This window comes from Aptenodytes patagonicus, chromosome 17, assembly GCF_965638725.1.
Source record: "Aptenodytes patagonicus chromosome 17, bAptPat1.pri.cur, whole genome shotgun sequence".
Taxonomy (NCBI): Eukaryota; Metazoa; Chordata; class Aves; order Sphenisciformes; family Spheniscidae; genus Aptenodytes; species Aptenodytes patagonicus.
The window spans coordinates 763,577-791,018 of record NC_134965.1 but is presented as its reverse complement, the minus strand read 5'-3'; the positions used below and the strand labels follow the sequence as shown (position 1 = coordinate 791,018).

At 48.2% G+C, this 27,442-nt stretch overlaps 1 protein-coding gene and 2 non-coding genes across 3 annotated transcripts; 1 reads left to right on the top strand and 2 right to left on the bottom strand.

Annotated features, from left to right (window-relative positions):
- Positions 1-321: 321 nt before the first annotated feature.
- LOC143168456 (myeloperoxidase-like) lies at positions 322-12,799 on the bottom strand. Its single transcript, XM_076354897.1, has 13 exons — positions 12,703-12,799; positions 12,022-12,118; positions 10,951-11,126; positions 10,191-10,314; positions 8,137-8,266; positions 7,324-7,524; positions 6,913-7,228; positions 5,567-5,727; positions 4,939-5,191; positions 3,550-3,720; positions 2,461-2,698; positions 1,729-1,946; positions 322-374 (listed from the first exon to the last, which is right to left on the bottom strand). Exons 1-13 carry the CDS (start codon positions 12,797-12,799, stop codon positions 322-324), a joined length of 2,235 nt encoding a protein of 744 aa, XP_076211012.1.
- Positions 12,800-24,370: 11,571 nt separating this feature from the next.
- On the top strand, positions 24,371-24,452 carry TRNAS-UGA (transfer RNA serine (anticodon UGA)). Its single transcript has one exon. It is a non-coding gene; the product is annotated as a tRNA-Ser (tRNA).
- An 824-nt stretch (positions 24,453-25,276) lies between these two features.
- TRNAE-CUC (transfer RNA glutamic acid (anticodon CUC)) lies at positions 25,277-25,348 on the bottom strand. The gene has a single exon. It is a non-coding gene; the product is annotated as a tRNA-Glu (tRNA).
- Positions 25,349-27,442: the final 2,094 nt, after the last annotated feature.

Below are 27,442 nucleotides of genomic sequence, written 5' to 3'. Positions count from 1 at the left end.
ATTTGACACCCATTCAGGACGGGAAGTAAAAGATTTCTCTTGATTGTGCCTTTAGAGAGTCATAAAGTATCCAGCACCTAGCCAAGACTTGCGCACCTCTGAACATCTTTTTAGTGCAACAGACAATAAAATGTCATCACCCTTTCATCTGAAGACTTACATTACTGGAAGCTTTTACAAATAAATGACATAAAAATCACAGTATAGCAAATAAAACAGTAGACATACTCTTGAGCTCCTCTCTGGGAAATCATGTGCCGAGGTTCAGTTGGCAGCAGTCAGCTGAGCATGATGTATAGGCAGCAGTTTCCCAAGAGCAGCTCAGCGCAACCCGTAGGACTTTCCAGCGCCGGTCTGATGAGCAGGATTAGAAACTGTCAATGAAGCAGAAAAAGCTACTGAGAGGCAGGAAGTCTTTCCGAGACACAATATTTCTCCCCACATTTTTATTTGACTCCATAGCTTAAAATAGTCACTGGTGAACGGGTAACTGAGTACAGGTCATCCCTGTATCCTTGTACCTCTGAGACACCACGGTGCTTCCAGCCTTGTCAAAAGGTACTTCTGCTGACCTAACATCAGACAGCCCTTTGGACGAGTGCTTTTGGGGCAATTTCTTGGCATTTGAAAAGGTTAAACTTTTAGCAGTTGCTTTTTGGGATCTCACTGTCTCCGGGTTATGCAAACACAGTTCAGCTTCCTCCCAGCCTGGTGATAAAAGAGCCACAGGAAGCAGCTCAGCAAATTTTAGTGACCATGAGAGTTAGTAAAAGAAATCAGGAAGCCTCTATTGTTTAGAGAGAAGGTGAGCATCAGCTGGACTCTGTTCCTAAAGAATGAGGTGAAGTCACCATAATTTAGCCTTTATAGCAAGTGCAAATGTCTTTCTTAAACGGCAGTGTCTGTCTCAAATGCAGTTAATCAAACTCATTACAGGAACTGCATGGAGATGCTTTGTGGCCTGTGCCTTGCAGAAGGACAGAGTAGGTGATCCCCAGGTATTGTGATCATCTATAAATGGGTTGCCAGAAGGAAAAATTCAGTCCAGTCCATACCTGCTCAGGCCGTATCTGTCTTCTGCAAGTCTCTGTTCTCCCTACATTATTTCCGACAGGGAGAGCCCACGCCAAAAATATATCCGTAGGAGGACACAGCTAGTTCCTCATCTCATAGATGAGGACACCGTTTTACTGTCTTTCAGGATGTGGCACATCATAATCCCTGACTATGCGTATTGAACTACTGATGCGTCAGGCCATACAGCCTCAAAACAACTCCAGATATACCTTAAAATTCTTCAAAGCGTTAGGGAAGGCAGGGGGAGAACGGGGGCTCGGAGCAGCCAAAAAAGAATTTGGAGCAGGTTGGCTAATTCTGATTGAGTTCTTCATGGGCACTCTTCCTGTGAAGAAAGACTCCAGTTGTCCTGGAATAAGGTGCTTAGAGAAGGACACATTCACAAGGAGCAGAACAGACTGGATTTTCAGGGATTTCCCATCTAGTTGAAGAGGAAGAGGCAGGCTACTAAAGGAAGGTGATGGATTGCAAGGAGAGTAGGCTAACCATGTCTGCCTCCAGTGGTGTCTGAGTGGAGCTGAATGGATGGTCAAGGTCTTTTGGGGGGCAGAGTCACTGTGATGACCTTAATTCTTTTATTTCTTTAGGTGCACAAGAGTCTGACCTTGTAGGACATTTATTATTTTTGACAGACCTCAGACAACTGCTTACCTTTTGTGCCGCTCTCAGGCTCATCTTTCCAGGGTGAGAGGTCGAGCGCATCGATCTCATGGCAGTCAATGAAGTTCTCAGGATAACTGTTGAACTTGAACAAATCCTTGGGTATCTTTTTGATACGAGTATTGTTACAGATCACTGTCGACAGTGAGACTTTTCTCAGTGCATGTAACTGCTGCGGAGTGAAAACTCCCGGTTTCTCCCACCAGAATCTGCAATCATATTTTCAGAAGCAGCTTATAGTCTCCTTGAAGGCGTTTGGTGCTGGTTACAGATGGGAGTCTGGCCAAGCTGAATCTCTGCTCAGGTCCACCTTGATTCATCAGGCAGCTGGCACACCCCTTTGGAAAGAGGTGTCTCCAGGCATGGCCAGGTCTGGATTCTGCCACTCATCTGCCAGTGCAGAGAGCCTGCCTCTTCCATGCAGCATCAACGGGCTGCTGGGACGCAGTGACTAATCCTCCCCTTTTGTACCCTGAGAGCAAATGTCACCTCAGGCTGCAGATGACCCATGTCCTGGAGCTGGTGCTCCTCAACCGTATGGGTCTGTAGGAATGGGCTGCAAAAAAGAGCCCTTTCGCAACTGGGCTAAAATCAAGGCATGAGCCTTGTCGGGAGCACTCAGTGGTCTTTTGGAGACCGTCTGGACTAGTGTATTGCATGAAATGTAGGCATTTCTTCCCATAATAAATGCCATGGGGAAGGTTTGCTCTCAAAGCTACCTACCTGTCCCCATCACGCAGGTTTCTGAACTGGGTGCCAATGATGCAGGCCAGGAGGGGTCCAACTCTGCCCTGGGGAACAAAGGGCTCTGCGATTGCCCCAATCCAGAGGTCAATATTGTCTGGTGTTCCATACAACTCCATGAACTTCTTGGCCAGTTTGGAATTGCCTAGCACCTCAGAAAATTCATCTACATTTTGAGGCTGGGAGAGCCCACAGAAGCGCCTCCAGGCATTGTAACCTGCAAAAGCAAGAAGAGCAGCTGATCAGGACCCATGTCTCCCCACCATCTGCCCGGGCTCAGGAGCTAAACAGACCCCTTGGCCCATGAGCAATGTCTGCTGCTTCTCACGGCATTAAAGGGTCTGGAAGACATTATTGTCTAGACAGTCACAACAAACACCATGTTTTCAAAAGTCCTTTTTGTATGCACACACTAAACTAACAGTTTGGGTTGCCTTTGCACGTGACTACAGATTCATCGCATCCTGTCGGTTAGAGCTACCTAGTGCTGAGGGTGAATGCACCAGTCTTTGCAGCTTTGGGAGGCAAAATTTTTAGGATCAAAGTCCTAGAAAAGAGCAACATTTGGTTGTGCTTAACCCAAGGGCACCCATTCTTCTCCAGTGCCTGGGGGCAATCATACCTGTGGGTGCAAGCTACTTCTGCTCAGAGCTCTGGGTTGTCTGAAGACACAAAATAAACATTGATGGGCAAAGAACAAAGCACAGATGGTCTGTCTAGCCCACGTGAAAGCTGAACTTGGTTGCTTGCGTCTGTACCTTCTGTACTCCACATGCTCTCTCTTTGCAATACACCATTGTTTCTACCCCTCTTTATTACATTATCCCAACTATCATCTTTGCTTTCCAAGCCTTTTCTCCTTGTCTTAAATCCCTCAGAAAAAGATCTTTATAATACAGAGACCTTTTCTGCCCTGAGCTTCACTGTCTATCCATCCTTTGCCCTCAAATCAAGGTACTGTTTCTTCCCATTGGTATGGAAAAATCTTAGTACATTCATGGAACTACTATAAACAGCAGAAGAAAAAAGAGTATTGTTCACAGGACATGTGGACTTGTGTCTCCTTACCTGGAAGGCCATGGTCTCTTCCCCGTTGCATGTTCAGGGCTGCTAGATCCAGACCTATTACCTCTGTCTGTTCAAAGAGGTGGTTCTGGAGCTCCTCAACAAGCACTTGATTCTGTTTCATCAGTTTTGCATGATCAACCATCATGCCCCGTATCAGTGGGTCAATGCCACCTGCATTCATTGCAAATCAGGAAAAGACTTTTTGTACCAAGTTCCAGCTTTGATGGCCCATTTTGTGCAGCTGAAACAGTGCTGCATTAGATGTCTTTTCTACTCTGGGCTGTGTGGGATATTCACCTAGCTCCGTATTTCCATTTCAACATATACTAGTGCATATGTACATACCTGCATATGCCAGTAGATGAGGTCTCCCTTCGGTAACTAGATTTCCCACTCCTCCCCATCTCCATCCCTCAACCTTCCCTTCTGCAGCCCTAAATCCACTTGTTGCCCACCTGGACCTCCTGGCTGCACGTGTGTATTTTGGTATGTTTTCTGTAATTAGTTAGATAACTCATTTTGGAAGAGACATTTGTCTTCCTTGGAAAGATTCATGCCTGCAGATACCAGCTGTACAAGAGCAGGATCCCATAACTCCCTTTTGAGTCATGAAGAGAGATGGTCACCACTAGGAAGCAAGTATGCTGTCTTAGATCAGTTAGACTAGATGCATCACCCGCTGGCAATGCCTACTAATTACAGGGGTATATAATAGCTTAGATTGACTTAAATTTTGGTTGACTGACATTTGGCGCCATGAGTCTCATGCCTCCTGGAACAGCATGAGCATGAGCACTATTTGAGTGAACGTGCAATGCTCACACTGCCGGGTCTCGCTGAGCTGAGAGATGTACGGCAACCTGAGAAGGAGGTTTAATCTGTTACATATTCTGGTTATTTACTGACATGCTCAGAATATGAATGCAATTATCGTGCAATGAACTGAGGAAGACAACACTGAAAAACTGTGCAAAAGAAGCTACAGAACTGTATGTTCTGATGCAAAATCCTGCTCCAATGGGGCTGCTTCTGCAGGAGCTGGTGCTTGATAACGTTCACTAGTTGGAGTATAACAGCATGTAATTTTTGGCAGGGCTCCTTTGCCTGGGTACAATGCAGAACCAGTGTCAGGCCGTGTTTGCTGACGACTCTGCAGGACTGCCCTGCTGTCCCACGTTTAGCGGACCACCCATTTGCCTGCAGCCCCTTGGGTAGACTTGTCATGAGCACCTTCCAAGCTGAATGGCACTGTAATTTGTGTGAGGCCAGTTAAATGAATGGAGCTAAAGCAGTTTTTGGAGTCTAGGCTTATGTGTCTTACCAGCTGACCGCCACCTGGGTGTCTGCTTCAGGACCAGACCAGGGCTGCTGGCAGCCCCACGTTCTTACCTTCCATTATAATTCTCCACGTAGCGCAAAAGGTCAAATGAAGAGGTACATGGGAGAATGAACCCAAAGGCTGAAAACTGTCATCCAAACGGGATACAAAAGGCTGTACTGACGCATGACCAAATCGGAAAGCCAGGGAAAAAACATTTGAGATTGTAGGATCCACATTCCCATTGTAGCCACTGTACAAAGGGATCCACTTGCTGGTCTCCTCCGCAAGCAGAAGTGGGAGGTAATCCCTGTATGTTATTATCTGAAAAAGCACAAAAGCAAGTTGTCAGCAGCTGTAGCAGAAATGCTGTCAAAGTCAAATATAGAGCATGAACATGGACTCTGCGTCCAGAAGCAGAGTTCATTAAGATCTTCAGAAAAAAGAGCTGTAGCAATGGCCTGAGTTTGGCATAATATATTAAAATTATTTAATATAATAAATAATTGATAAATTGGTAAAATAATGGATAAAAAAGCTCTGGATACCCGTGCTGTCGCAGATGGACCATCCTTATTCACAGTTTTCGACTCCCACAAACAACTCCACTAGATCTGCGAAGCATGGTTTTCCTCCTTTTCCTGGAGGAAAAACCATTCCTAAGCATGCGGATGATAAACAGCGAGCAGTGATCGGTACCTGGATTATGGCAACTACAATCTTTCGACTCTCTTGGTAAAGCTTTTCTCCATCCCAGTGAGGATTAAATTTCCTCAGCTCTGCAACCAGGCGGTTGTGTTCTCGTAGAAAGAGAGTGTGCAGTGCAGAAAGTCCCAGGTTTTCAGTTACCCGTTTGTCACCTACAAATGAAAATATTTTAGGAATTTTATAAATTGCTTTTTATTTCAGCAGCAGGTATTTGTGTTAGGACAGATGGGTAACAACTGGTAGTCAGTGTTACTGGCAGTAATGCTGATGGTTAAGCTTCATAGCAGTCATCCCTCATGCCAGATATTTCTTTCCAGCACAGACAAAACATTCTCTGTCCAAACCATTTAGCCAAAACCATTGGAGAAGAGGCTTTGGGCAATTGAAACTATATTGCACATAGTCATGAAGCAGCTGTAAATGTCTTGTTTTGTGAAAAATCTCATGTCTGCCTTCCTTTCGTACCTCAAGGATACAATCTTCTTTTATATCAGTGCTGTGAATGTTTGGTTTTGAAAGTTTGTCTCAGTTCACCCAGGCTGTAAACACCTCTGAGAGGTCTGTGAACGTGCCCTCAGCAGAGCTGCTGAGACAGAACTGGAGGGGATGCAGTGAAGACCCTCTGACAGCTGGTGGAAGAAGCACTGAGTATCTATCTCCTCACTCAGCAAGGAGCTCTTCTTGTGTGCAGTGAATGAGAAAATAACGTGCAATGGGAACACTCTATATTCTTATGATTGACTTCGCAAGCTTCACATTTATATAGTTTGTTTTTTTAAAATGTTGTGCCTATGATGGATCACTTCCCATTTTAAAAAGTTCTGTGTTGTGAGTCATCAGTTTGTTTAAATTTCAGACAAACTTCTAGGCTTGTATTCTGATGTAGGTTGGGATATTTGAAATATTAAAAATTTAGAATGTGGTACCAGGGAGAGTTAAATAAATTGACTAAGAGTGTTCAATTGTTAGTATTGATTGAGTTGAAAACTGAATGGTGAATTCTAGGTAGGAGGGGAAAAAAAGTCACTGAGAAGTTTTAAACACTGGTGGTTATTCTATTGAAAATTTCTCCTGCCTTTGAAAAGACTTTTTAAAGGGAGGATGATTTGCTGTAACTCTTTTGGGAAATTAAAACAAAATAATTTTTGTGTTTAATTAAACAATTCTTGTTCAATTATTATTCTTTTTTAATTTGGGGGAGGGTCCCCTGTCTTTCACCTTACACAATCATGTCTTGAAGTGCCTCATACAAATATAAAGAGGCATCAGACACCTGGCCATAATGATCCTTTTTGACTTTATGGGTCACTGAAAACTACTCCACAGATGCACCTTACCTGCCTTAAAACAGGGGATGTTCATGCTCTTGTTGGTGAGAACACAAACACTTTTTGTTTTGTTCTCAAAAGGCAATAATTCCAGCCCCGCATCAGTAAAATTCTGGTTCACAGCCATCAAACCCAGCTGGTTTGTCTGATTTCTAATACTCTTTGCCACAGAGTCTTCACTGCCGTACACCGTGCTGGCATCGATGAACGAGGTGACGGCGTTGATCTGCTCACGAGTAAACGTCCAGGGATTGCACACGGACGCTGACTGGATGAACGGCATGCAGGAGTTTGAACTCAGCATTCGTGGGTCATCAGGGGGAAACTAAAGCAAACAAACATAAGTGATGCCTCAGAAAGTCATGTGGTTTTATTTTTACTGCCTTAAGATAGTGTGGGATGGAACGAAAGTCAGAGTACCTTAATCGGGAAGCAGGGGGACTTGAAGGCGCAATCGGTCTCGCAGTGAAGCTCTGGGCTCACTCCTGCACCGCTGGCAGGGGTTAAGTCTATGTCATGGTTGACCCACTGGCCCCAGTGCATGAAGACAAGAGAGAGCTCTTGATCTTGAGTGATGTTCTCGTTGGCTGTGTAAGCAATTTCATTTGACACTTTTCGAACCTGCAGAAAATCAAAATGAAAATGCGTGTGACTATCTCTACCATGGTGAATTTACCCCTCAGTGTAACACCCGCTGTGAGATCATTCATAAGAGTTAATTATGGCATTAAACAGACCTATGCCATGCCCCAGCTCTATCAAAACAGATGTGATAAGTAGCACCCTCTTGACTCCACAGTTGTTCAGCCAAGCCCAGCTTCATGGAAAGCCTTTTACGGCTGAAACTAATGTACATGCACACATCCAGAAAGTCAAGAAGATGGCTGAGGAACACCCAAGCCTTAGGGTTTGTGTAAACATCCTGGTGTATCTGAGCACACTGTGGTGCTGTCTGCATCAAACCTTGGGATGCACACTTCTGGAAATGTTATGTTGTCCATGCTTTGCGTAGTGAAGTATTCACAACCTTTTTGCTCAAGTCTGTCTCCAACAAAACATATCACCCCAAGACATAGCTCAGTTGTCGAAAACAAGCCTCAAATTAGCACCTGAGATCAGAGGAAAGGATCAAGCAATTTACACTCTAGATGTTGCCACTGTTTCATCTCTGATGGATGCAGTGAGGGCAGTGTCCACTACTGTTATCTGAACAGGTATAACAACAGTTCTCACCAGTGGGAGTGGAAATCCGTTGTACAGCTTTCCTTCGCTTGCTCCTCTGGGAACAGACACTCCATCTTCATACGCTGCTGGGAGCCAGCGAACAAACGCGCGGTTCGAGGACCCCAGATGAGAATGCCTTCTGGAGCGTCACAAGAAGAGAAGCAAACATCGGTATTATTTCAGAAGTGAACAGGCTTGTAGAGACTGTTTTGCAGCCCTTTAATCCATGTCTGATTACTCTGGTAACAGAGGTGATAGCCAGAAAACACTGAGAAGTAAATAATACCAAGGTTATTACTGCAGAGAAAAATGAACTTTTTTGACATTAAGAAAAGATTCCTCATGCCATTATATTAATTTTATTTGGCATTTAAATCTCTGTAGCACCTCTGTCTCCACTGCTGCTCCACACAAAATCAGTCTCACAGTAGGGGCATTGTCAATGATCGGGGTTGCCATGCCTTTGTCCAGCTGAGGGCTGGAAGCTTCCAAGGATGAAGATCCTCCACCCCTGCAGCGACCTGTGCCAAGGCTGCCCCTTCAGGAATTTTTTCCCCATGTCCAACACAGAACCTCTCAAGCTGCAATCTGCAGATTTGGCCACTTGTTATATTGCCTCATACTGCTCAGAAGAATTTGAATCGGTAAACTCAGCAACTCTTGGTCAGAAGAACAATAATGCTGATTGAGCCAATGATTTGTGGCCCTAAGGACACAGAAACACAGGTTATTTTGGGGAAACCAGTTACTGAATATCAGCTGGTGCACAGCAACTTTCTGTGTTTAAGCTCTTCAAACCACAAAACCTGGGTAATACCTGCCTACACTGAAAAAGGAGAGGTATACCCAGAATTTACAACAGTGTGCTGTGAAATAAGAGCGTGCCCTAGAACAATTGCCACACCATAGCTGAAGCAATTCCATCAAATATTAAGAACCCAGTACCACCACAGCTCTTGTTTTGATTGCTATTACTGTCCTTGCAGGCAGACTTTTTGCAAAATATTCAAGTGCTACCTCATGGTGTGTGTCTCAAGCTGAGCAAGACCCTTGGAAAAATGTCAACATATCACAGAGTCCCCTCACTTCCGAGTGCCTCATTGTCTCACTGGCAGCCCACTAGATTAGCAAGCCCAAGGACAACCCTACCCTGAGCCTAAAAGTCAGCATGGACACTGCTGTCCTTGGGGAGCTGAAGGCTCTGGGGTCTGTGAGTAAAGGTACAGACTGACTGTAACACTAGCACCGTTGAGTGTGAGCTCCCTGCACGTGTGATGCAGAGTTGTGCTAGGTCTTCACATCTGGCACATCTGTTTCACGCCAGATGCGCATTAGATGCAAGTCCCACTCAAACTTGGGGGCTGGAGTTAGCACACCAGGCAGCAAATCTATGGCAGAACAGGACAGCGAATTTTGACTTCCAAGTATTAGGCTAGGAATTTTGCCATCTTCTGGTCAAAAAAAAAAAAGCTAACAAGGAAACAAATAAATGTATGATCCCAGGTTTGAACCAGGAGGGAAGCTATGTGCAAAAAGCTGAAGAACTCATTTTATCAGATTAAGGATACACAATACATGAAGCTAGAAGAGCCAAGAATTAAAGTCTTATTTACTGCCTATCCTTACGCATCACAACGGTAGCCACACAGGTATGTTGATAGCTGAATATTTTCATATGAACCAGCCTGGGGAAATCAGTGTTATCCATGCTACAGAAGAGTGGAGGGGTGATTTCCTGGAGCCTCAAGCTGAGTGAGGGGCTGGCTGTTACAGCCCCAAAATCTGCTTTCCTCAACTTTTCACCTCCCCCCACCCCAATAAGTCCCTTCCTTCATCCAAAGCAGCACATGGAGGGCAATGAGCTCAAATCTGAAATTTTCAATAAATGACATCTTTTTCCTGCCGGGCATAGGTAAAAATGAAACACTTGTTATAGACGCCACTACAATGAGCATTTCACTCTTCTTGCCCTGTTGAAAGGTACTTAAACAAATGACCTTGAGCCATCTATCCTGGGTCAAAGTACAGACTTGAGACTCTCCTTGTCCACATGCAGATCCTACCTGTTGTTGCACTCCCCAGTAATGGTCCGGTAAATGTCATGCTTTGGGCATTTAATGGAACGAATCTGATAGTCACAGCCAGTTTCTTTGGAAATCACCTCCTTCTGTTTTCTGTCTAGTAGGTCTGCAAGAGAAACCACGCAAAATAACATCTGCTCTTACTTATGTTTTATTTTAGCTTCTCGGTATTCTAGGTCAACGTTTGAGTCAGCTGAGTCAGAGCTGTAGATACATAACATCTGGACTTGAATTGTTAATTTGGTGCCTAAACCCTTTTGTGGATCAGCTCTCACCTCTGGGCTAGGGAAACTGGGTTGGCATCAAACAACTTTCCAGGGGAACATGGGGAGCATCATCACCAGCAATGTTTTGCCCTAGACTGGGAACAAAATTATGAGCATGCAGAGTGGTACAACCTGGGCAGGTGGGTGTGAGGACCAGAAGTGGAAGATGGGCTTCTGTTCTCAGCAGTCAGAGTCTCCTGGGATTCAGCACGTTTTGTCCCAGGTTTATCACACATTGTTAGGCTGTTTTTATCATCAAAGATATGAGACAGGCACTGCCAAAGATGGTGATTAAAACACCGGGTGGTTTGGTCTGCATCTGAGCATGCTTAAAGTCTATTCACCTGGGGCTATTGTGGGGAAGGGTTTTACCACCAGTTATTTGGATCATGGCAGAGCTGCTCTCTGGCACTCCTGCTGTGGTAGATTTTCTGCTCTTAGCTGTTTGTAAGACATTTTGGTCTAAACCACATTACCTGTAACATTGCATCTCCATTTCCTGGAGTGATGCAGCTTTATTTTGAGAAGTTGCAAAGTAATTTCCAAGTATTCGGCAGCACGGACTGCAGATCTGGTTCTTCCTACTGGGTCCTTTAAGTGCTTCAGGAAATCCATTGGGTTGGCAACCTTTTCCTCTAGTTGTCTCTTTAAGCTGAACATAAAAGAGTCCCATGAAGTGCCTTCTCTGAAATCAGACCTCCTCTGTCATGCTAGGCTGGGTGTACTTAAACGTGACAGCGCTGCTGGGTCCCAGGCAGGCTCTGCTCACCTAGGGCAAGCTGGCTGCTCACCTAGGGCAAGCTGGCTGCTCATCAGCTTTGCACATTATCTCAGACAGATTTTGGCAAATAAATCACTGTGATTCCCTATTTCAAGTTTGCATTACGTCCTTGTCACAATAAATTTTGTTATACCATGTTAAAAGCTAGATCGGGGGAAACTGAGTTATTCAGTGACTGGATAAAATTTTACATTTAGTATGTCATGAGATACGTCCTGTGACCAGAGAGACAGCCTTGGTCCTGTTGCTTCTCTTCCTGGTCCCATGGCTCTTTCTTGCATAACGAAAAACCTTCCGCAGGGTGGGTGGAAAGACATTCCTCCCCAGAGCACCCTGCTGCCTGGAACCAGCCTTTTGGAACAATACACGGAGGCATACCTGGGTTTTGACTTCCACTGAAACTTATTTGTGACAGGATGGTCATCTGCACAACTATCTCATGACTGTGGTCCTTCCGGAGAGGGGCAGAACTTCAGCAGCTAGGAGAGGACTCAACACGTGTTCAGCGTGACCACTACGGGCTACTGAGAGGTGCCCATGGCAGTGTAGGTGAGGAGGCAGTAGCTGTGGGTGACGAAGGGTGGCCCTGGGGACGGGACACTAGAATCCAGCCAAACTGAGCGAAAGATTCTCTCCAACTACGACAGGGAGAGCCCTTGAACAGAGGTGTCTCCATAATAAATATGCATTGAAAAACAGAAGAAACACACATATATTTTCTCTCATTTTCTTATAATGTTGGAGCCCTCATGCAAAAATGACTCACCTTTTTCGGGCCTGTAAATATGCTGTGTCTACCAGCAGCCTAGCTTCTCTAATGGTGCTCAGAAGAGATGAGTCTGATAGCACCTCTGAGTCCTCTACTAAAAAAAGAAGAAAAAGCAGAAATTGAGGATACTTTGTAATGTACACCAGGAGCTACACATCCCACCCCATCGCTGGGTGCCGAGGTGCACTGATTCGCTTTACACGCAGTTCCCACTGTGTGTTTAGTGCCACCTGGACACCTTTATCTGTGCTCCTCTTGCTCATCTGCTTCACCCCATTGCTGAGGTCCTGAAAGTCACAGGACAAGAAGTGACTGTAAAGCAGTGGTTTATTATCCGTTTCACAGAATTGGCTCTGATGGCTTTGGGAGGCTTTTAGGGAGTTATTTTTCACCCTTCTTTTTGAAATTATTCTTCCCTGTAAGAAGGGACATACACGGAAGAAGCCAAATATATGATCTGTGACCCAGGTTCCCTGTCATAAAATGATCATGTGCTTGGAAGACCTGTTGGTTAAATAGACAATTCAAGTTTCTTACGCATTGACTTCACTGTTAGTGGGTCAATCTACAGGATATTTCAATTTTATATTGGAGTTTTATCTAATTAGGAACTCAGACTGAGTTTTGACTCACAACCTTTCAAGCACAGTAGGAGCAGAATGAGAAACAGAAACTTACTATTTAATGAGGACCCCAATGCTCCGACTAAGCAGAGAGTGATGATGGATCCTAAGAGAGTAATTCTTGATTTTATGCCTAGAGAGAAATGCAACATAAATATTCTGAATGGGCAGAGCTTCACTGAAGCATCGGGAGAGATTGAAAGGTTTGGTTTGAATATTTCTTTCAGGATCTAGGAATAAAATACAGCACCCCTCTGATCAGGTCTATAGGTGGGACTCTGGCTTGTGAGGGCTGTAGCTGTAGGTGTCGGCAGGACACAGGGACATCCCTGTGGTGTGGGACGTTCAGTAAACTGGGCTGAGTAATTAATTGCCAAGGAGGAGGCAGCCAAGTACAGTCCAGGCTTCAGGGATGGAGACTATTGGGAAGGTGTGATGGAAGAGCGTGGTGTCTTGGTGTCCTGCCGTTGGGAGCGTCCTTCTCGGGTGACTGGTGTAGAGGAGGTTAGACCCCACATGTCCGTCTCTGCCCCCTCTCAGTCTTGTTACTGAGCAAACCAAGCTGCTATGTCTAGCACTGGTCCTCCAGCCTTTGACCCCCTTTATTAGTCATCTTTGTGCTCCCTGAAATTTATTTCTATTCCTTTTTCACATTAACACTAGAAACGTGTATCATTTGGTCTCACCTCTCAATGGCAGATTGCCTTCCCTGAAAGGAGATCTTTAACCAAAAGCTTGCAATTAGATATTTTTTAAGTAGCTTAGTCAACATTTTAATTTTTTAGAACAGGAAAGACAGACAAAATTTGGAAGAAATAATGAACTTCTCACAATGGGGCAGGTTATCTTACATTTACAATCTGTGGAAATTCTTCAACCATCTTCACAGGGATTGAAGGCTGCTTATTCCTTGCAATCTTGCAGGGTATTGCTACATGAGGCAGAAAAGCTGTCTTTTCTCGCTTCTCAAAATAAATGTATTATTTCACATATGGGGGGAGAAGTATGGAGGACCACCAGCTCCTAAGGCTCTACTCTGTCTCCTCATCTCCTTGGGCTCATCTGTGGAATGAACCAATACCCACGCCAGAAATATTAAAACAGTCAAATAGAGATATAAAATTAAAAAGCACTGATCTTACCTGCCATCTCTGCAGAGCTGGTAGGACTGGGAAACAAGACAGTCCTTTATAGCACCTGCACCAGGGCAAAAATTAACTGGGTCTGACCTGGGTGTGGCCAGAAAAGGAGAAACTGGGACCAGATTGAGCCAAGAGGAAATATCTGCTGGTATACTTTCCTGGATTAAGCAGAAAGGTGCACACTTCTCCATTCCTTCTGAGTAAATGTTGACTTCCTTTTTGACAAGTCAGTAAAAAAGGAAAAAGAGTAAAGGCGCACGTTTCTTTTCTGCAAGTGAAAGAGATTAGCTTAAGTTTAGAATCATAGAATCATAGAATAGTTTGGGTTGGAAGGGACCTCTAAAGGTCATCTAGTCCAACCCCCCTGCCGTGGGCAGGGACATCTTCCACTAGATCAGGTTGCTCAGAGCCCCGTCCAACCTGACCTGGAATGTTTCCAGGGATGGGGCATCCACCACCTCTCTGGGCAACCTGGGCCAGGGCTTCACCACCCTCAGCATAAAACATTTCTTCCTTATATCTAATCTAAATCTACCCCCCTTTAGTTTAAAGCCATTCCCCCTTGTCCTGTCACAACAGGCCCTGCTAAAAAGTTTGCCGCCATCTTTTTTATAAGCCCCCTTTAAGTACTGAAAGGCTGCAGTAAGGTCTCCCCGAAGCCGCCTCCTCTCCAGGCTGAACAACCCCAACTCTCTCAGCCTTTCTCCATAGCAGAGGTGTTCCATCCCCCTGATCATTTTCGTGGCCCTCCTCTGGACCTGCTCCAACAGGCCCGTGTCCTTCTTGTGCTGAGGGCTCCAGAGCTGGAGGCAGTGCTCCAGGTGGGGTCTCACCAGAGCAGAGTAGAGGGGCAGAATCCCCTCCCTCGACCTGCTGGCCACGCTGCTTTGGATGCAGCCCAGGATACGATTGGCCTTCTGGGCTGCCAGCGCACATTGCTGGCTCATGTCCAGCTTTTCATCCACCAGTACCCCCAAGTCCTTCTTGGCAGGGCTGCTCTCCATCCCTTCACCCCCCAGCCTGTATTGATACTGGGGCTTGCCCCGACCCAGGTGCAGGACCTTGCACTTGGCCTTGTTAAACCTCATGAGGTTCACACGGGCCCACTTCTCCAGCTTGTCCAGGTCCCTCTGGATGGCATCCTGTCCCTCCAGCGTGTTGACCGCACCACTCAGCTTGGTGTCATCTGCAAACTTGCTGAGGGTGCACTCGATCCCACTGTCTATGGCATTGATGAAGATATTAAACAGTACCGGTCCCAATACGGACCCCTGCGGGACGCCACTCGTCACCAATCTCCATCTGGACATTGAGCCGTTGACCACTACCCTCTGGATGCGACCATCTAACCAATTCCTCACCCACCGGACAGTCCACCCATCAAATCCATACCTCTCCAGTTTAGAGAGAAGGATGTTGTGGGGGACCGTGTCAAAGGCCATACAGAGGTCCAGATAGATGACATCTGTAGCCCTTCCAGTGTCCCCTGATGTAGTCACTCCATCCTAGAAGGCCACTAGGTTGGTCAGGCAAGACTTGCCCTTGGTGAAGCCATGTGGCTGTCTCGAATCACTTCCCTGTCCTCCATGTGCCTTAGCATAGCTTCCAGGAGGATCTGCTCCATGATCTTCCCAGGCACAGAGGTGAGACTGACTGGCCTGTAGTTCCCCGGGTCTTCCTTTTTTCCCTTTTTAAAAATGGGGGTTATGTTGCCCCTTTTCCAGTCAGTGGGAACTTCCCCGGACTGCCACGACTTCTCAAATACGATGGATAGTGGCTTAGCAACTTCATCCACCAGTTCCTTCAGGACCCGCAGATGGATCTCATCGGGTCCCATGGTCTTGTGCACCTTCAGGTGCCTTGGATGGTCTCAAACCTGATGTTCTCCCACAGTGGGCAGCTCTTCATTCTCCCAGTCCTCGTCTTTGCCTTCTGCAGCTTGGGCAGTGAGGCTTGAGCATTTGCCAGTGAAGACCGAGGCAAAAAAGTCATTGAGTACCTCCACCTTCTCCATGTCCCCAGTAACCAGGTGTCCCGTTTTGTTCTGGAGACAGCCCACATTTTCCCTTGTCTTCCTTTTATCCCTGATGTATTTATAGAAGCTTTTCTTGTTGCTCTTGATGTCCCTGGCCAGATTTAATTCTAAGAAGGCTTTAGCTTTCCTAACCTGATCCCTGGCTGCTCGGACAACTTCTCTGTATTCCTCCCAGGCTACCTGTCCTTGCTTCCACCCTCTGTAGGCTTCCTTTTTGTGTTGGAGTTTGTCCAGGAGCTCCTTGTTCATCCATGCAGGCCTCCTGGCGTTTTTGCCTGACTTCCTCTTTGTTGGGATGCATCGCTCCTGAGCTTGAAGGAGGTGATCCTTGAATATTACCCAGCTTTCTTGGGCCCCTCTTCCCTCCAGGGCTTTGTCCCATGGCACTCTGCCAAGCAGATCCCTGAAGAGGCCAAAGTCTGCTCTCCTGAAGTCCAGGGTAGTGAGCTTGCTGTGCGCCCTCCTCGCTGCCCTAAGGATCTTGAACTCCACCATTTCATGGTCACTGCAGCCAAGGCTGCCCTTGAGCTTCACATTCCCCACCTGCCCCTCCTTGTTAGTGAGAAGAAGGTCCAGCACAGCACCTCTCCTAGTTGGCTCCTTTACCACCTGGAGAAGGAAGTTATCATCGATGCATTCCAGGAACCTCCCAGATTTCTTATGCCCTGATGGTAAAATGATGATGGTGGAATCTGGCTTCGTTTTCCCTGTTGGTTGACATGTCTGATGGTTTGGGAAGCCAGAAATGGGTTGTTTTGCCAACATGCATTTGTGGAGTACACCGAGGTCCAAATACAGCGTGTCTGAATGGTGGACCTGCCAAAATTTGTATCCAGGAAAACCAAAGTTGTGTCCCATTTAAAATCGCTTAGTGAGATGGTTTGTATAATTAAACAGTAGTCAGATCGTCAGTGATTTGGAAATGCATATAAAATAACTGCTGATCATTGTGGATGACAAAGACTGGACAAAGAACAAGGCAGTTGCACAGAGCAAGCTCGAGCTGCCTCCAGTAAAATCATATGCATAGTAATATGGACAATCACAAAGTTATAGCTGTGCAAATACGAAGAGGCCAGAGGTACAAAATGGGAGATTCCATCCTGAAATATCCAGAAAGGAACAAAGTGTTGGGTCAGCCGAGCACTTCAACGTGGATTACAAGACCTATACAGTCAGAAAAAGAGCTGTACTTCAGCGGACAAATGGGAAGATAGCAGAAATAATTTAATTCTTTGAACATCAGTCATGCTGATCACAAAAGACAATGCTGAACTCTTACTGACAATCAGCCATGTAAATCTCAAAAGATTAGGTAGTCAATCCTTCCTACTGTTTAAATATTTTTATAGTTCTTATTAAGCCAAAATAAATAAAAAGAAAATATGAGAAAGGGAAATGCTAACATGTATGATTTTAAATCTGGAAAAAAAAAAAAAAAAAGATTTGTGAAGGTCAGGTTTTCAGAAGCTGAAAATACAATGTCAATATTTGTCCCCTAAGGAGAAATTCAAAAACAAAAGCAGAAGCTGGCGCCTAGTATCAGAGGGACTCTGATCACCCTGGCAGGCACTCTACCTTGTCCATCCAGCTTTCTGCCTACAAAATGTACATAAGCAGAAGTCCAGGTACCTGAAGGGTGGTTTTACTATTCCTTTTGTATTTTTGACACATATCATTGCAATTGCATTAGTGCCTCAGTGACAGTCTGGGAACCCACGGTTGACCTTGGTACAGGGACACCGTCTGCCTTCGAGGGTGTGCACCGTCGTTTGCAGGTGGCCTGGTGCTGCTTCCAAGATTGTAGTCACCTGCCATGCAAACGTTGCATTAACATTACATGTGTTCTACCAATTACTCGAGCCTGGGTGTAAGTGCAGCACCCAGGGCTTTCACGTGTCCACAGGCAAGCTGTCCTATGTCACCCCCAACTAGGATTTATGGTGTTTTGGTGCAATCTTTTGAGCTTCAAGAAAAAGCAGGGTATCTTGCCCACCAAGGCTGATGTTCATTCAGCAGAGTGTTCAAGACATCTGGGCAGCCAGGGCATGAATTACCCATTAATTCATGGGTAATTAATTAATTAATTAATTAAGCAGCAGATTCCTCCATCAGATCTCCTCTCTGTCCTGAGTGAAGTTGCAGATTTCTTCTCTTCCAGGCTCTTGACATTACTAATATTACTTCTTGGTATTATTACTCAGGCTGAAGATCTTCATCTGTAAATCCTTGTGTAAATCTAGCAACCTGTAGCTCTGTGACCGCTGATGGTGTTTGCTAAATATGTGATTAAGCATTAGCTGTAGCAACAAGATCATTAAACTTAAGCAACAGAAAAAAGAAAGAGCTTATTGTTACATTCCTTATTTCCCATCCTAATGGCAAAAAGCAGCATCCTCCCCTTCCCCGTTTGACACACCTCTGATTTTCCTGCAAGCTCTTTCAGCACCCATTTTCATGACACAGATACATTTATGCTAGTAAAAGCCTAGTAAAAGCTAGGCATGAACCACAATGTCTCAAGGTTAACAGTGATTAAGGACTTTATTTAGGTACAACTTCAAACATAAAAAGCTCCTTCTTCACCTGCCAATGGCATATTTTTCCTATATTTCAAACTGTGGATTTATTTACATACTACTGAGAGCCAACAGCCCGTACAAGCCAAGCCTGTCCTTGTCCAGGGCACAGTGGCATGGGAAGAACCATTACGGGTTTACAAAACTGTGTCCAGTGCATCTTCTGCTCCAACAGACGAAGGGCAGAGCTTGTATAGGGATGGAGCGAGCAGGATAAAACAGAAAAAAGTAAGAAGTAATAGGTTAGCAGCACAGAAATTGTAGGGCGAGTAGAGGAGGAAAAGTTCCCAGCAGTTCAGGGGTGACATTTAATAAAACCAGTTTGTCCAGCTTTAAAAGAATAAAGGCTGCAGCACTAAAAAGTAACTTTAACTGTTTATGGAGAACGCCATCTGGTTCTATACTCAAGGCCAGATGCTGCACTGAAATACAGCCCCTGGACAGCAGAGGACTTCCAGAAAATGGTGCACAGGGGAAAGGTGGTGATGAGAATACTCTGCACAGCTCATAGTCCAGCTTCCTGGAATAGCGCTTATGGACTCAAAGGTACATCCAGGGTCTGCATACAGGCTCACTACTGGATGCTCTCTGGGGAATATGTAAGGGGCCAACCCCAGAGCAGCAATGTGGGTTGAAAGCACACGAATTAAAAACTGAGAAGCTGTGGGCTAAGAGATCATTTCCTCTTTACGTCATCATACTATAGAGCTGTAGCTCTCCCACCCAGAGCACTTTCCTTCTGCCCATGCTTCAACCAATCTACCCCCATCAGCCAGCAGCTCTGGAGGGGAATTGGAACACCCAGGAGGGTCTCAGTCTCCAGCCTGGGATGGTAACTGGTGAGGTTTGCTGAGAAAAAAACCTCAGTCCCCCAGCAGGAGCTGGTACCCATGTTGCAGTAGCTGCACATGTCCTTGAGGGCCCCATGCCTGCGGCATGGTCAGCTCACTTCTGACTCTTCTCAGTAGGACCTTTCACAGTGTTGGTGTGGGAGTCATGGCAACAGCAAAGGATGCTCAGGAGGTGGCACCACAGGTCTTTCCATCATCACAGGGGTGTTCACTTCAAGGGTTTCTCCAGCTGCATGATGCCCAGGGGTGAGATTATTACCTCTCTCTTAAGTCTTCCTTTAAAGGCTCACCACTCATCAACCCAAGGCTATGAAGCCTTCTTAGAGCAGCACTCTATGAGCCACGGAGACTACTTCATAGCCACGACAAGATACTCTGGGCAAGCGCACAGTGGCTCTGCCCGCCATGCAGAAATAGGCAAGCCCAACAGACTGGGCAGTGCCATCAGTGAGTACAGACTGCTTCGTGCCTCTTTCCAGAAAAGACACCCATGAGGTGACCATCTGTGGCCTTCTCAGGCTGTGCTGTGGGACAGCCCGAGCACTCTTGCTGCCGCAGTCGCCTGCAGCGCTCTTGGCAGTCCCTGTGGTCGCGGGGGCTATGCCAACTCAATATGACTCAGCAGGGTAGGGTGTTCAGACCTAACTCTGCCCTGAGTAGTAGGCACAGTTCCCAGGGCAGGAAAGCTGTGGAAGGCCATCTGTGACTTTCTAGCACAGGAGGACCCACCACACCCACTAGGACAAGCTACTGCACATCCATCCATGGAAAGACCTCAGCTTGCAGGGCCCAAACATAGAATCATAGAATCAGTAAGGTTGGAAAAGACCTGTAAGATCATCGAGTCCAACCAGCAACCCAACACCACCATGCCCACTAAACCATGTCCCTAAGTGCCACATCTACACGACTTTTAAATACCTCCACGGATGGGGACTCAACCACTTCCCTGGGCAGCCTGTTCCAATGTTTCACCACTCTTTCAGTAAAGAAATTTCTCCTCACGTCCAATCTAAACCTCCCCTGGCGCAACTTGAGGCCGTTTCCTCTCGTCCTATCGCTTGTTACTTGGGAGAAGAGACCGACCCCCACCTCGCTACAACCTCCTGTCAGGTGGATGTAGGGAGCGATGAGGTCTCCCCTCAGCCTCCTTTTCTCCAGGCTAAACAACCCCAGTTCCCTCAGCCGCTCCTCATCAGACTTGTTCTCCAGACCCCTCACCAGCCTCGTTGCCCTTCTCTGGACATGCTCCAGCACCTCGACGTCCTTCTTGTAGTGAGGGGCCCAAAACTGAACACAGTATTCGAGGTGCGGCCTCACCAGGGCCGAGTACAGGGGCACGATCACTTCCCTACTCCTGCTGGCCACACTATTTCTGATACAGGCCAGGATGCCACTGGCCTTCTTGGCCGCCTGGGCACACTGCTGGCTCATGTTCAGCCGGCTGTCGACCAGCACCCCCAGGTCCTTTTCCGCCAGGCAGCTTTCCAGCCACTCTTCCCCAAGCCTGTAGCGCTGCATGGGGTTGTTGTGGCCGAAGTGCAGGACCCGGCACTTGGCCTTGTTGAACCTCATACAGTTGGCCTCGGCCCATCGATCCAGCCTGTCCAGGTCCCTCTGCAGAGCCTTCCTACCCTCGAGCAGATCAACACTCCCACCCAACTTGGTGTCGTCTCCAAACTTACTGAGGGTGCACTCGACCCCCTCATCCAGATCATCGATAAAGATATTGAACAAGACCGGCCCCAAACCTGAGCCCTGGGGAACACCGCTCGTGACCGGCCGCCAACTGGATGTAACTCCATTCACCACAACTCTCTGGGCCCGGCCGTCCAGCCAGTTTTTGACCCAGCGCAGAGTCCACCTGTCTAAGCCGTGAGCCGCCAGCTTCTCTAGGAGAATGCTGTGGGAGACAGTGTCAAAGGCCTTGCTGAAGTCCAGGTCCACTGACTCCCTGTCCTGAGCAGCAGCGAGCACACCTCTTCCTTGTGAGCAGCTCTCCTTCCCCGGGGGCTGGTCCCTTCTTCCCCTTCCCATGGACCAAGCTCCCTCTCTTCTCCATGAATAAAATCTTCAGCTCCTCCTTACGAACTAAACGTCTTCCTCCCCATCTTTTAGTAAAACCTCCCTTCCATTCCTTCTGCTTTTCTTTCAGACTGTCACCCCATGCTCAGACTGGGAGTGTGGGAGATGGCTTCCCTGAAGATGGGGTTGGCAGGTCTAGAAGGAGACCTCAGCTGCTGCTTATGCCAAGCAGGAAGACGGTTTCTCCATTTTTCCAGTTTACTTTATCTTCCTGCTCTGGAACCGGTTCCCATCTTATCCAGGAGTCTGGGACACAGCCGTACACCAAAGCAGAAGTAGTTGTCAGGCCCCTAGAAAGCCATTGGGAGAATACATGGCTTCAAAAGTTCCAGAGATTTATTTAAACAAAGAGGAAGTGGAAGAAGCTTTAGATACTCACTGTAGTTTTCCTCATGCCATACCAGCTGGGAGACATGGGAGTCATTCGCTGCAGTGGAGTCTTTTCCCTGAACTACAGCTTAATTTCTAGAGAGGCTAAATACATGAGTAGATGTAAAAATTTAGCACAAATTTTGGGGTTTAATTCAATGCTTAACCACGTGAAGGAACATCCGTACGGACAGAGCTTGCAGGGGTTCATTAGTATTCACAATGCACATGTAGTAGTCTCCTCTTGATCATCATACGCCATCCTATTACAACCAGTGAGATGTTTAAGCACTGTTTTATGGCCAGGACAAAGTATCTTCAACATTGCATCAGGTAATGGGACGCAGCCATGAATGGTGACCACTGTGTGCTGGGTCCAGCAAAGCCAGCACTTGAGCAAGGCAGGCGCTATTTTCTGAAACTTGGAAGATCAAAGGGTGAAAACTTGCAAGTAGAAGCAGAGTCTGAACATTTCTTTGAAAAAGAATAAAGTCTGTCTCATGACAGACCTTGTGGTTTCCTATGTTGCGTAATACTGAAAAGTGCCATTTATTACAAGAGAAGAGCTGTCACTTCTCTGTTGAACTGACTTTTCTATAAACACATCCTGTTCTTTCTACTAGGCAAGATTGTTTTGTCTGTAAATATCACAAGAAAATAGGTGTTCACTGCTCATGACACAAGATTAGATAAGAAAAAAAGTCAACAACAAAAAAACAACCACTCTGAGAAATATTGTGGGAATTCTGGCCAGTGCAACACAAGTCTGAGTCCAGCCAGGCTGCAAGAACCAGCTGAGGATACGGTCTCCTCCAGACCCTTCTGTCTGGGCTTCAGAGCTCTCCAGACCACACCTTTTGACCTCCTTGACCTCCTCAGAGCTCTCTTTCAAGCTCTGGTCCCCTCCAAGCTCCTCCATTTGGGTACCACAGCTCTACAGGTCCCTCTGCTCCCCATCTGGTCCTCTCCAGGTCCCCCCATTGGGGCCTGGACTGCGCCCCCTCCTTTCCATATGCACTGTGGACCCCTCCAGGCCCCTCCTTTGGGGCTCCAGTAATGTGCAAGTCTATGCACTCTGGTCTGGTCCCTCCAGGTTCCTCCATTTGCCACCTGAAGGATGTTCAAACCCTTACCCTGAAATGAAACCTCACCTCAACAGAGCTCTTTGGATACCAAATGTGCAGTAGTTCATGCTCAAAAGGAGTAAGGAGAAACAGCTCATTCCAGACCATAGACCTCATCTTCACTAACTGTGCTCATCAGGATGTTAGTGGCTTTACAGCTCTGAAGGCTCTCCACTCTTGTGCCATACCCTAACCTGAACCCCACAGGCACTTCAGGAGATCCAGGGAATGTATCTCTCAGCTCTGAATGTGAACATGGAGTCTAGAAGAGGGAGGAGGAAACCTGAATAACTGAAAGGGGTGAATTTAAACTTAACCTTTCTCCTGAGTCTCTCCATAATTGTCCAAAGACAGTATTCCCTCCACTCACCCTTCTTTTTAGCTCTATCGCATTTGCTGGCCTTGCTCTACTCATTGTCTTATGTGTCCGGTGACAGAGCTGGTTTGAGCACCTGGTTTCTGACGCATTGATGCATCTGAGCAGGTGGCCACCCATGCCTGGGCATCCATCCATGCCTGTGGGACTGTGCCAAGCCTGACTCAGTGTCAGGACTATGCTCCTCCCTGGCCAGTGGAGGAGGGAAATCAAACTACCCAGCGAGGCAGGGGCCAGGGAGGGTGACAGTGCAGACAGACATTCCTTTGGGCTGGCAGCTGAGCATGGAGGAACAGTTCCTACGTGGTGAGGTTTCCATCCAAGCTACTCCCTGCTGATAAATCCCCATGGGAGAGGGGTGGGGTGCCAGTGACATAGCGAAGCACTTGCACAGCTCTTGGGCATAATCCTGACAACACAGAGAGGGCTCTGGATATCTCAGGATGGGTTCCCAGAGCCAGCTCCCACCCAAACCAGGGATAGGAAAGTGCTTCTAGGACTGTGCTCCAAACAGGACCTTTGTGCTCCAAAGGAGAGACCAAGGTCACTACCAGACCTTGCTCAGCAAGGATTTCCTCTTGACAGTCACCTTTTCTTCCTTTCTCCAAATCCCCTCTTCCAAAAGCCAAAAAGCAGGCAGCACCCTGGTGAAAACCATGCAAGTCTGCGACATCATCCTGTCAGCTACAGGACAAAACACTGCCTGGACTGTGTATCAGACTGCCTCAGTTAGCGAGGTCTGGACCTATTTTCACAGAGCCAAATGTATGTATACTGGGGGGGGGAGAAGGGGATGGAGGAGGCGGGGGTGTTCCCAGACTGGGAAAGAAGGTTGGGGATGGTCGTCCAGGGACAAGTTTCCTGTTGGATACAAGGAGACAAGATGGGACATAGACGTCCCACCATCTCCCTCTCCCATGTCACCACCACTGATGTTGTAACTGATGCCTGGTTCCCTTTCCCAGCACTGCTGGGATGCCGATTTCCGTATCAGCCTTAGCTCTGTGCAGGGCAGGTGACAGCAGTAACAGTAGTACCCGTGCTGGGTGTGCAGCAGGGGCCAGGACGGCAGAACCCACGTCTGGGGTGGGATCAGGTCCTGTTGTGGCCCCCGGGGCAGGGTGACAGCCATGGGCTCCTGCGGAGACCCTCTGTGCAAGCTGCTGTGATGGCCGAGTGGTGAAGGCGTTGGACTTGAAATCCAATGGGGTTTCCCCGCGCAGGTTCAAATCCTGCTCACAGCGGGAGCTTTTACTGGCAGCCCCTGCCCTCCTGTCCCCAAGAGGGACAGATGGACACAGACCTGTCACCCCTCATCAAGGGACCCTGCATTCCCACCCTGGCCCTGGTCCTGATGTCCCAGGGAGCCCTTACCTTTAGGAGAGGTCCAAGACGGTGTTCAGGGGAGCAGCCTTGCACTTCTCCTTATCACAAGAAGAAATCCTGCAATAGCATGTCCACCCCACACAGCTGGGTCACCCCGCTCCCTACAGCCCCCTACAGCCCATCACCCTGCTCCCTACAGCCCCCCTGCTCTCTACAGCCCACCACCCTGCTCCCTACAGCCCCCCTGCTCCCTACAGCCCATCATCCTGCTCCCTACAGCCCCCCTGCTCCCTACAGCCCCCCTGCTCCCTACAGCCCACCACCCTGCTCCCTACAGCCCCCCTGCTCCCTACAGCCCATCATCCTGCTCCCTACAGCCCCCCTGCTCCCTACAGCCCCCCTGCTCCCTACAGCCCACCACCCTGCTCCCTACAGCCCCCCTGCTCCCTACAGCCCATCATCCTTCTCCCTACAGCCCCCCTGCTCCCTACAGCCCCCCTGCTCCCTACAGCCCATCACAGGCTCATGGCTGACCCCCATTTTTCTGCTGGGGGGTGCAGCCTGATGGCAGTGGGGGGACAGGAGGCTGCTGCCACCCCCCAAAATTAATCCAAACCTGACACCCAGCCCCATGCACTGGGTGTGGGAGCTCCCAAACCCCATGCTGAACCCAAGGAGCTGCTCGAGGGCAGTGCAGCCACCCAGGAAAAGGCTGGGACCTGCGGTGGCTGCAGGGAGCCCCTTCCCTGGCTGGGAATCGAACCCAGGCCGCGGCAGTGAGAGTGCCGAATCCTGACCACTAGACCACCAGGGATGAGGTAGTGATGGTGGTGGACCTGTTGGTGGCCACCAACCAAGCCCTGAAGGGACAGGAACACTTGGGCCCCACAGCCCAAGGAGAGGACCAGATGGGATGGATGCCGCAGCCTTTCTGGGGGACTTTGCAGGGATGCCTGCTCCTTTCTGAAAGCTGTGGCATTGGGAAGACCCTCTGCGCAAGAGGACCCCATCTCTGCAAGGTCTGGGAAGAAGGACGTGGCTATGCCGGGACTCTGATCACCGATGAAGGCAAGTTTGGGGAAGGCAATGATGGCCAATGGTTCAAGAAAAGACTTAGCAGTCCCCTGGGGGTTCACCACGGAGGTTCAGTCCTGCTGGTGATGGAGCATGGACCCCATTTGTGCTGCTATACATTGCCAGGCTCGCGTGGCACACATCACACTGGGCACAGGCGATCCAGCTTCCTGGACACAACCACGCCAGCTCCTGGTGCACAGCCAGGGTTTCCCCGTGGTCACCTCGGGAGAAGCAGAACAGTACAGGGGCAGTCTGATTGTTGTCAGCAGAGCCTTTCTTGTTCGGGGAAACAAAGGTCTGAGCCCTTGTGCTGGTAGAGGGAGTGTGTCTGGAGTCCCCATTCCTACTGGTTTTACAGTAACATTTGCGTCTTGTTTTTCTAGGAGAAAACAGCCTGTTGGGGCCATCTTTTGAGACTTCATCTGGAGCTGCAAAGAGTAGGTGATCCCGGTTTCCAGAGAGTCCTTCTGAGGGAGCAGAGACTTTTGCCTTCATTTACCCCGCAGAAGGAAGCGGGCCCTCGTTAGCCAGCGTGCTCGGGAAACTGTGCTGCCGGAGGGGCTGGGTGGGAGTTAGGGGCAGCAGCAACGCGCTGGTGTTGCCCAGGCATCCTGCAGCAGTGATGCTTGTGATCCCCCCACCCTTGTCCTTCATACCACAGGTAGCCTGTTTCCTTGGCCCCATACATTTCACTTAAGAAATTAAGATTTAAGAATACATTTCACTTAAGAAAAATAAATAATTAAAAAAAGAGGCTAAGTCAGGCTGGGGCAAAAACAAAAAAAGACTTCTCCCCCACCACCTGCACTCACCTCCTAGAAAAGAGGCTTTCTGCTGAATAGGAAGATGGAGAGGGGCTTGAAATGGGTCCCCCACTCCCCAGGTGGTTGCTACCAGCATGGGCAGCACGACAGGGCGCTGCAGAGCCCTGGACCCCTGCCCAGGGCAAAAGGCCCAAGGGGGAGCCCAGGGCTCAAGGTGACAGTACAACTGCCACCTGTCCCTGCAGCACCCAGCACAGCGGGGTTCAGACCCAGAGGGGAATAAGCACTGACACAGAGGATGACACCCAGGGGGGGTGCCCGGTGCTGGCAGGAGCCCTGCCTGCCCCAGGCTGTGTGCAGGGAGGAAAGCCCTACCCATGCACTGGGGCAGGCAGGAGGAAGCACTGCAGGGCTTCTCAGCAGATGGATGAACCGTGACTGAGATGGAGATGAATGAAAGGGCTCCAGGAACATTTCCCGCAGAAGACAGCAGAGGGCCCAGTGCTCCTTGGACGCTCATGTGTGGTTGGGAGGGGAAGTAAACGGACAGAGAGAAAATCTCTCTGACTTGCAGGGGTCAGTGCACACAGAGTGGGGAAACCTCCTTGTGGCTTGCCTTGTCCCATGCAGTTCCCTAAAATGGCCAGTGCAGCTCCCCTCTCCATCTGAGGCCAAACCCCAGCATGGTCCCCCCTGCAGCCCTTCCGTGACATGGTTTGGGGTCGCAGTGAGACATCTGGCATCCAGCTCCCCTGTCCCCATGGTGCCCCAATCTCTGCCCAGGTTTCTCTGCAATGCCTGGTGGATCCCAGCCTCTGGCCGCTGCCTTTGCCACCACCTTTCCCTGAGGAGCTGCATTGCAGTGAGCTGGAGAGGGCAAAGGGAGGCAGTGGGTAGCTTTGGAGGAGTGCAGTGTAGAGCGAGGAGGAGAGCAGGGAGGAGTGTCACCCTCCTGCAAGAGCTGACCTGGAGCAAGGATGGAGCCACGATGAATGGTCTGGCATCTTTCCAACACTCTGGCATCTCTGCCGCGATGGTCAGGGCTGCAGAATACACCTCCAAAAACC

Coding starts and splice junctions, on each gene's coding strand:
- LOC143168456 (XM_076354897.1), bottom strand. CDS start 12,799: ATGTTGCATTTCTCTCTAGGCATAAAATCAAGAATTACTCTCTTAGGA. Junction 12,119..12,702: donor ATTGGGGTCCTCATTAAATA/GTAAGTTTCTGT, acceptor TTCTTTTTTTAG/TAGAGGACTCAGAGGTGCTA. Junction 2,699..3,549: donor AAGAGACCATGGCCTTCCAG/GTAAGGAGACAC, acceptor TTGCTTTTGCAG/GTTACAATGCCTGGAGGCGC.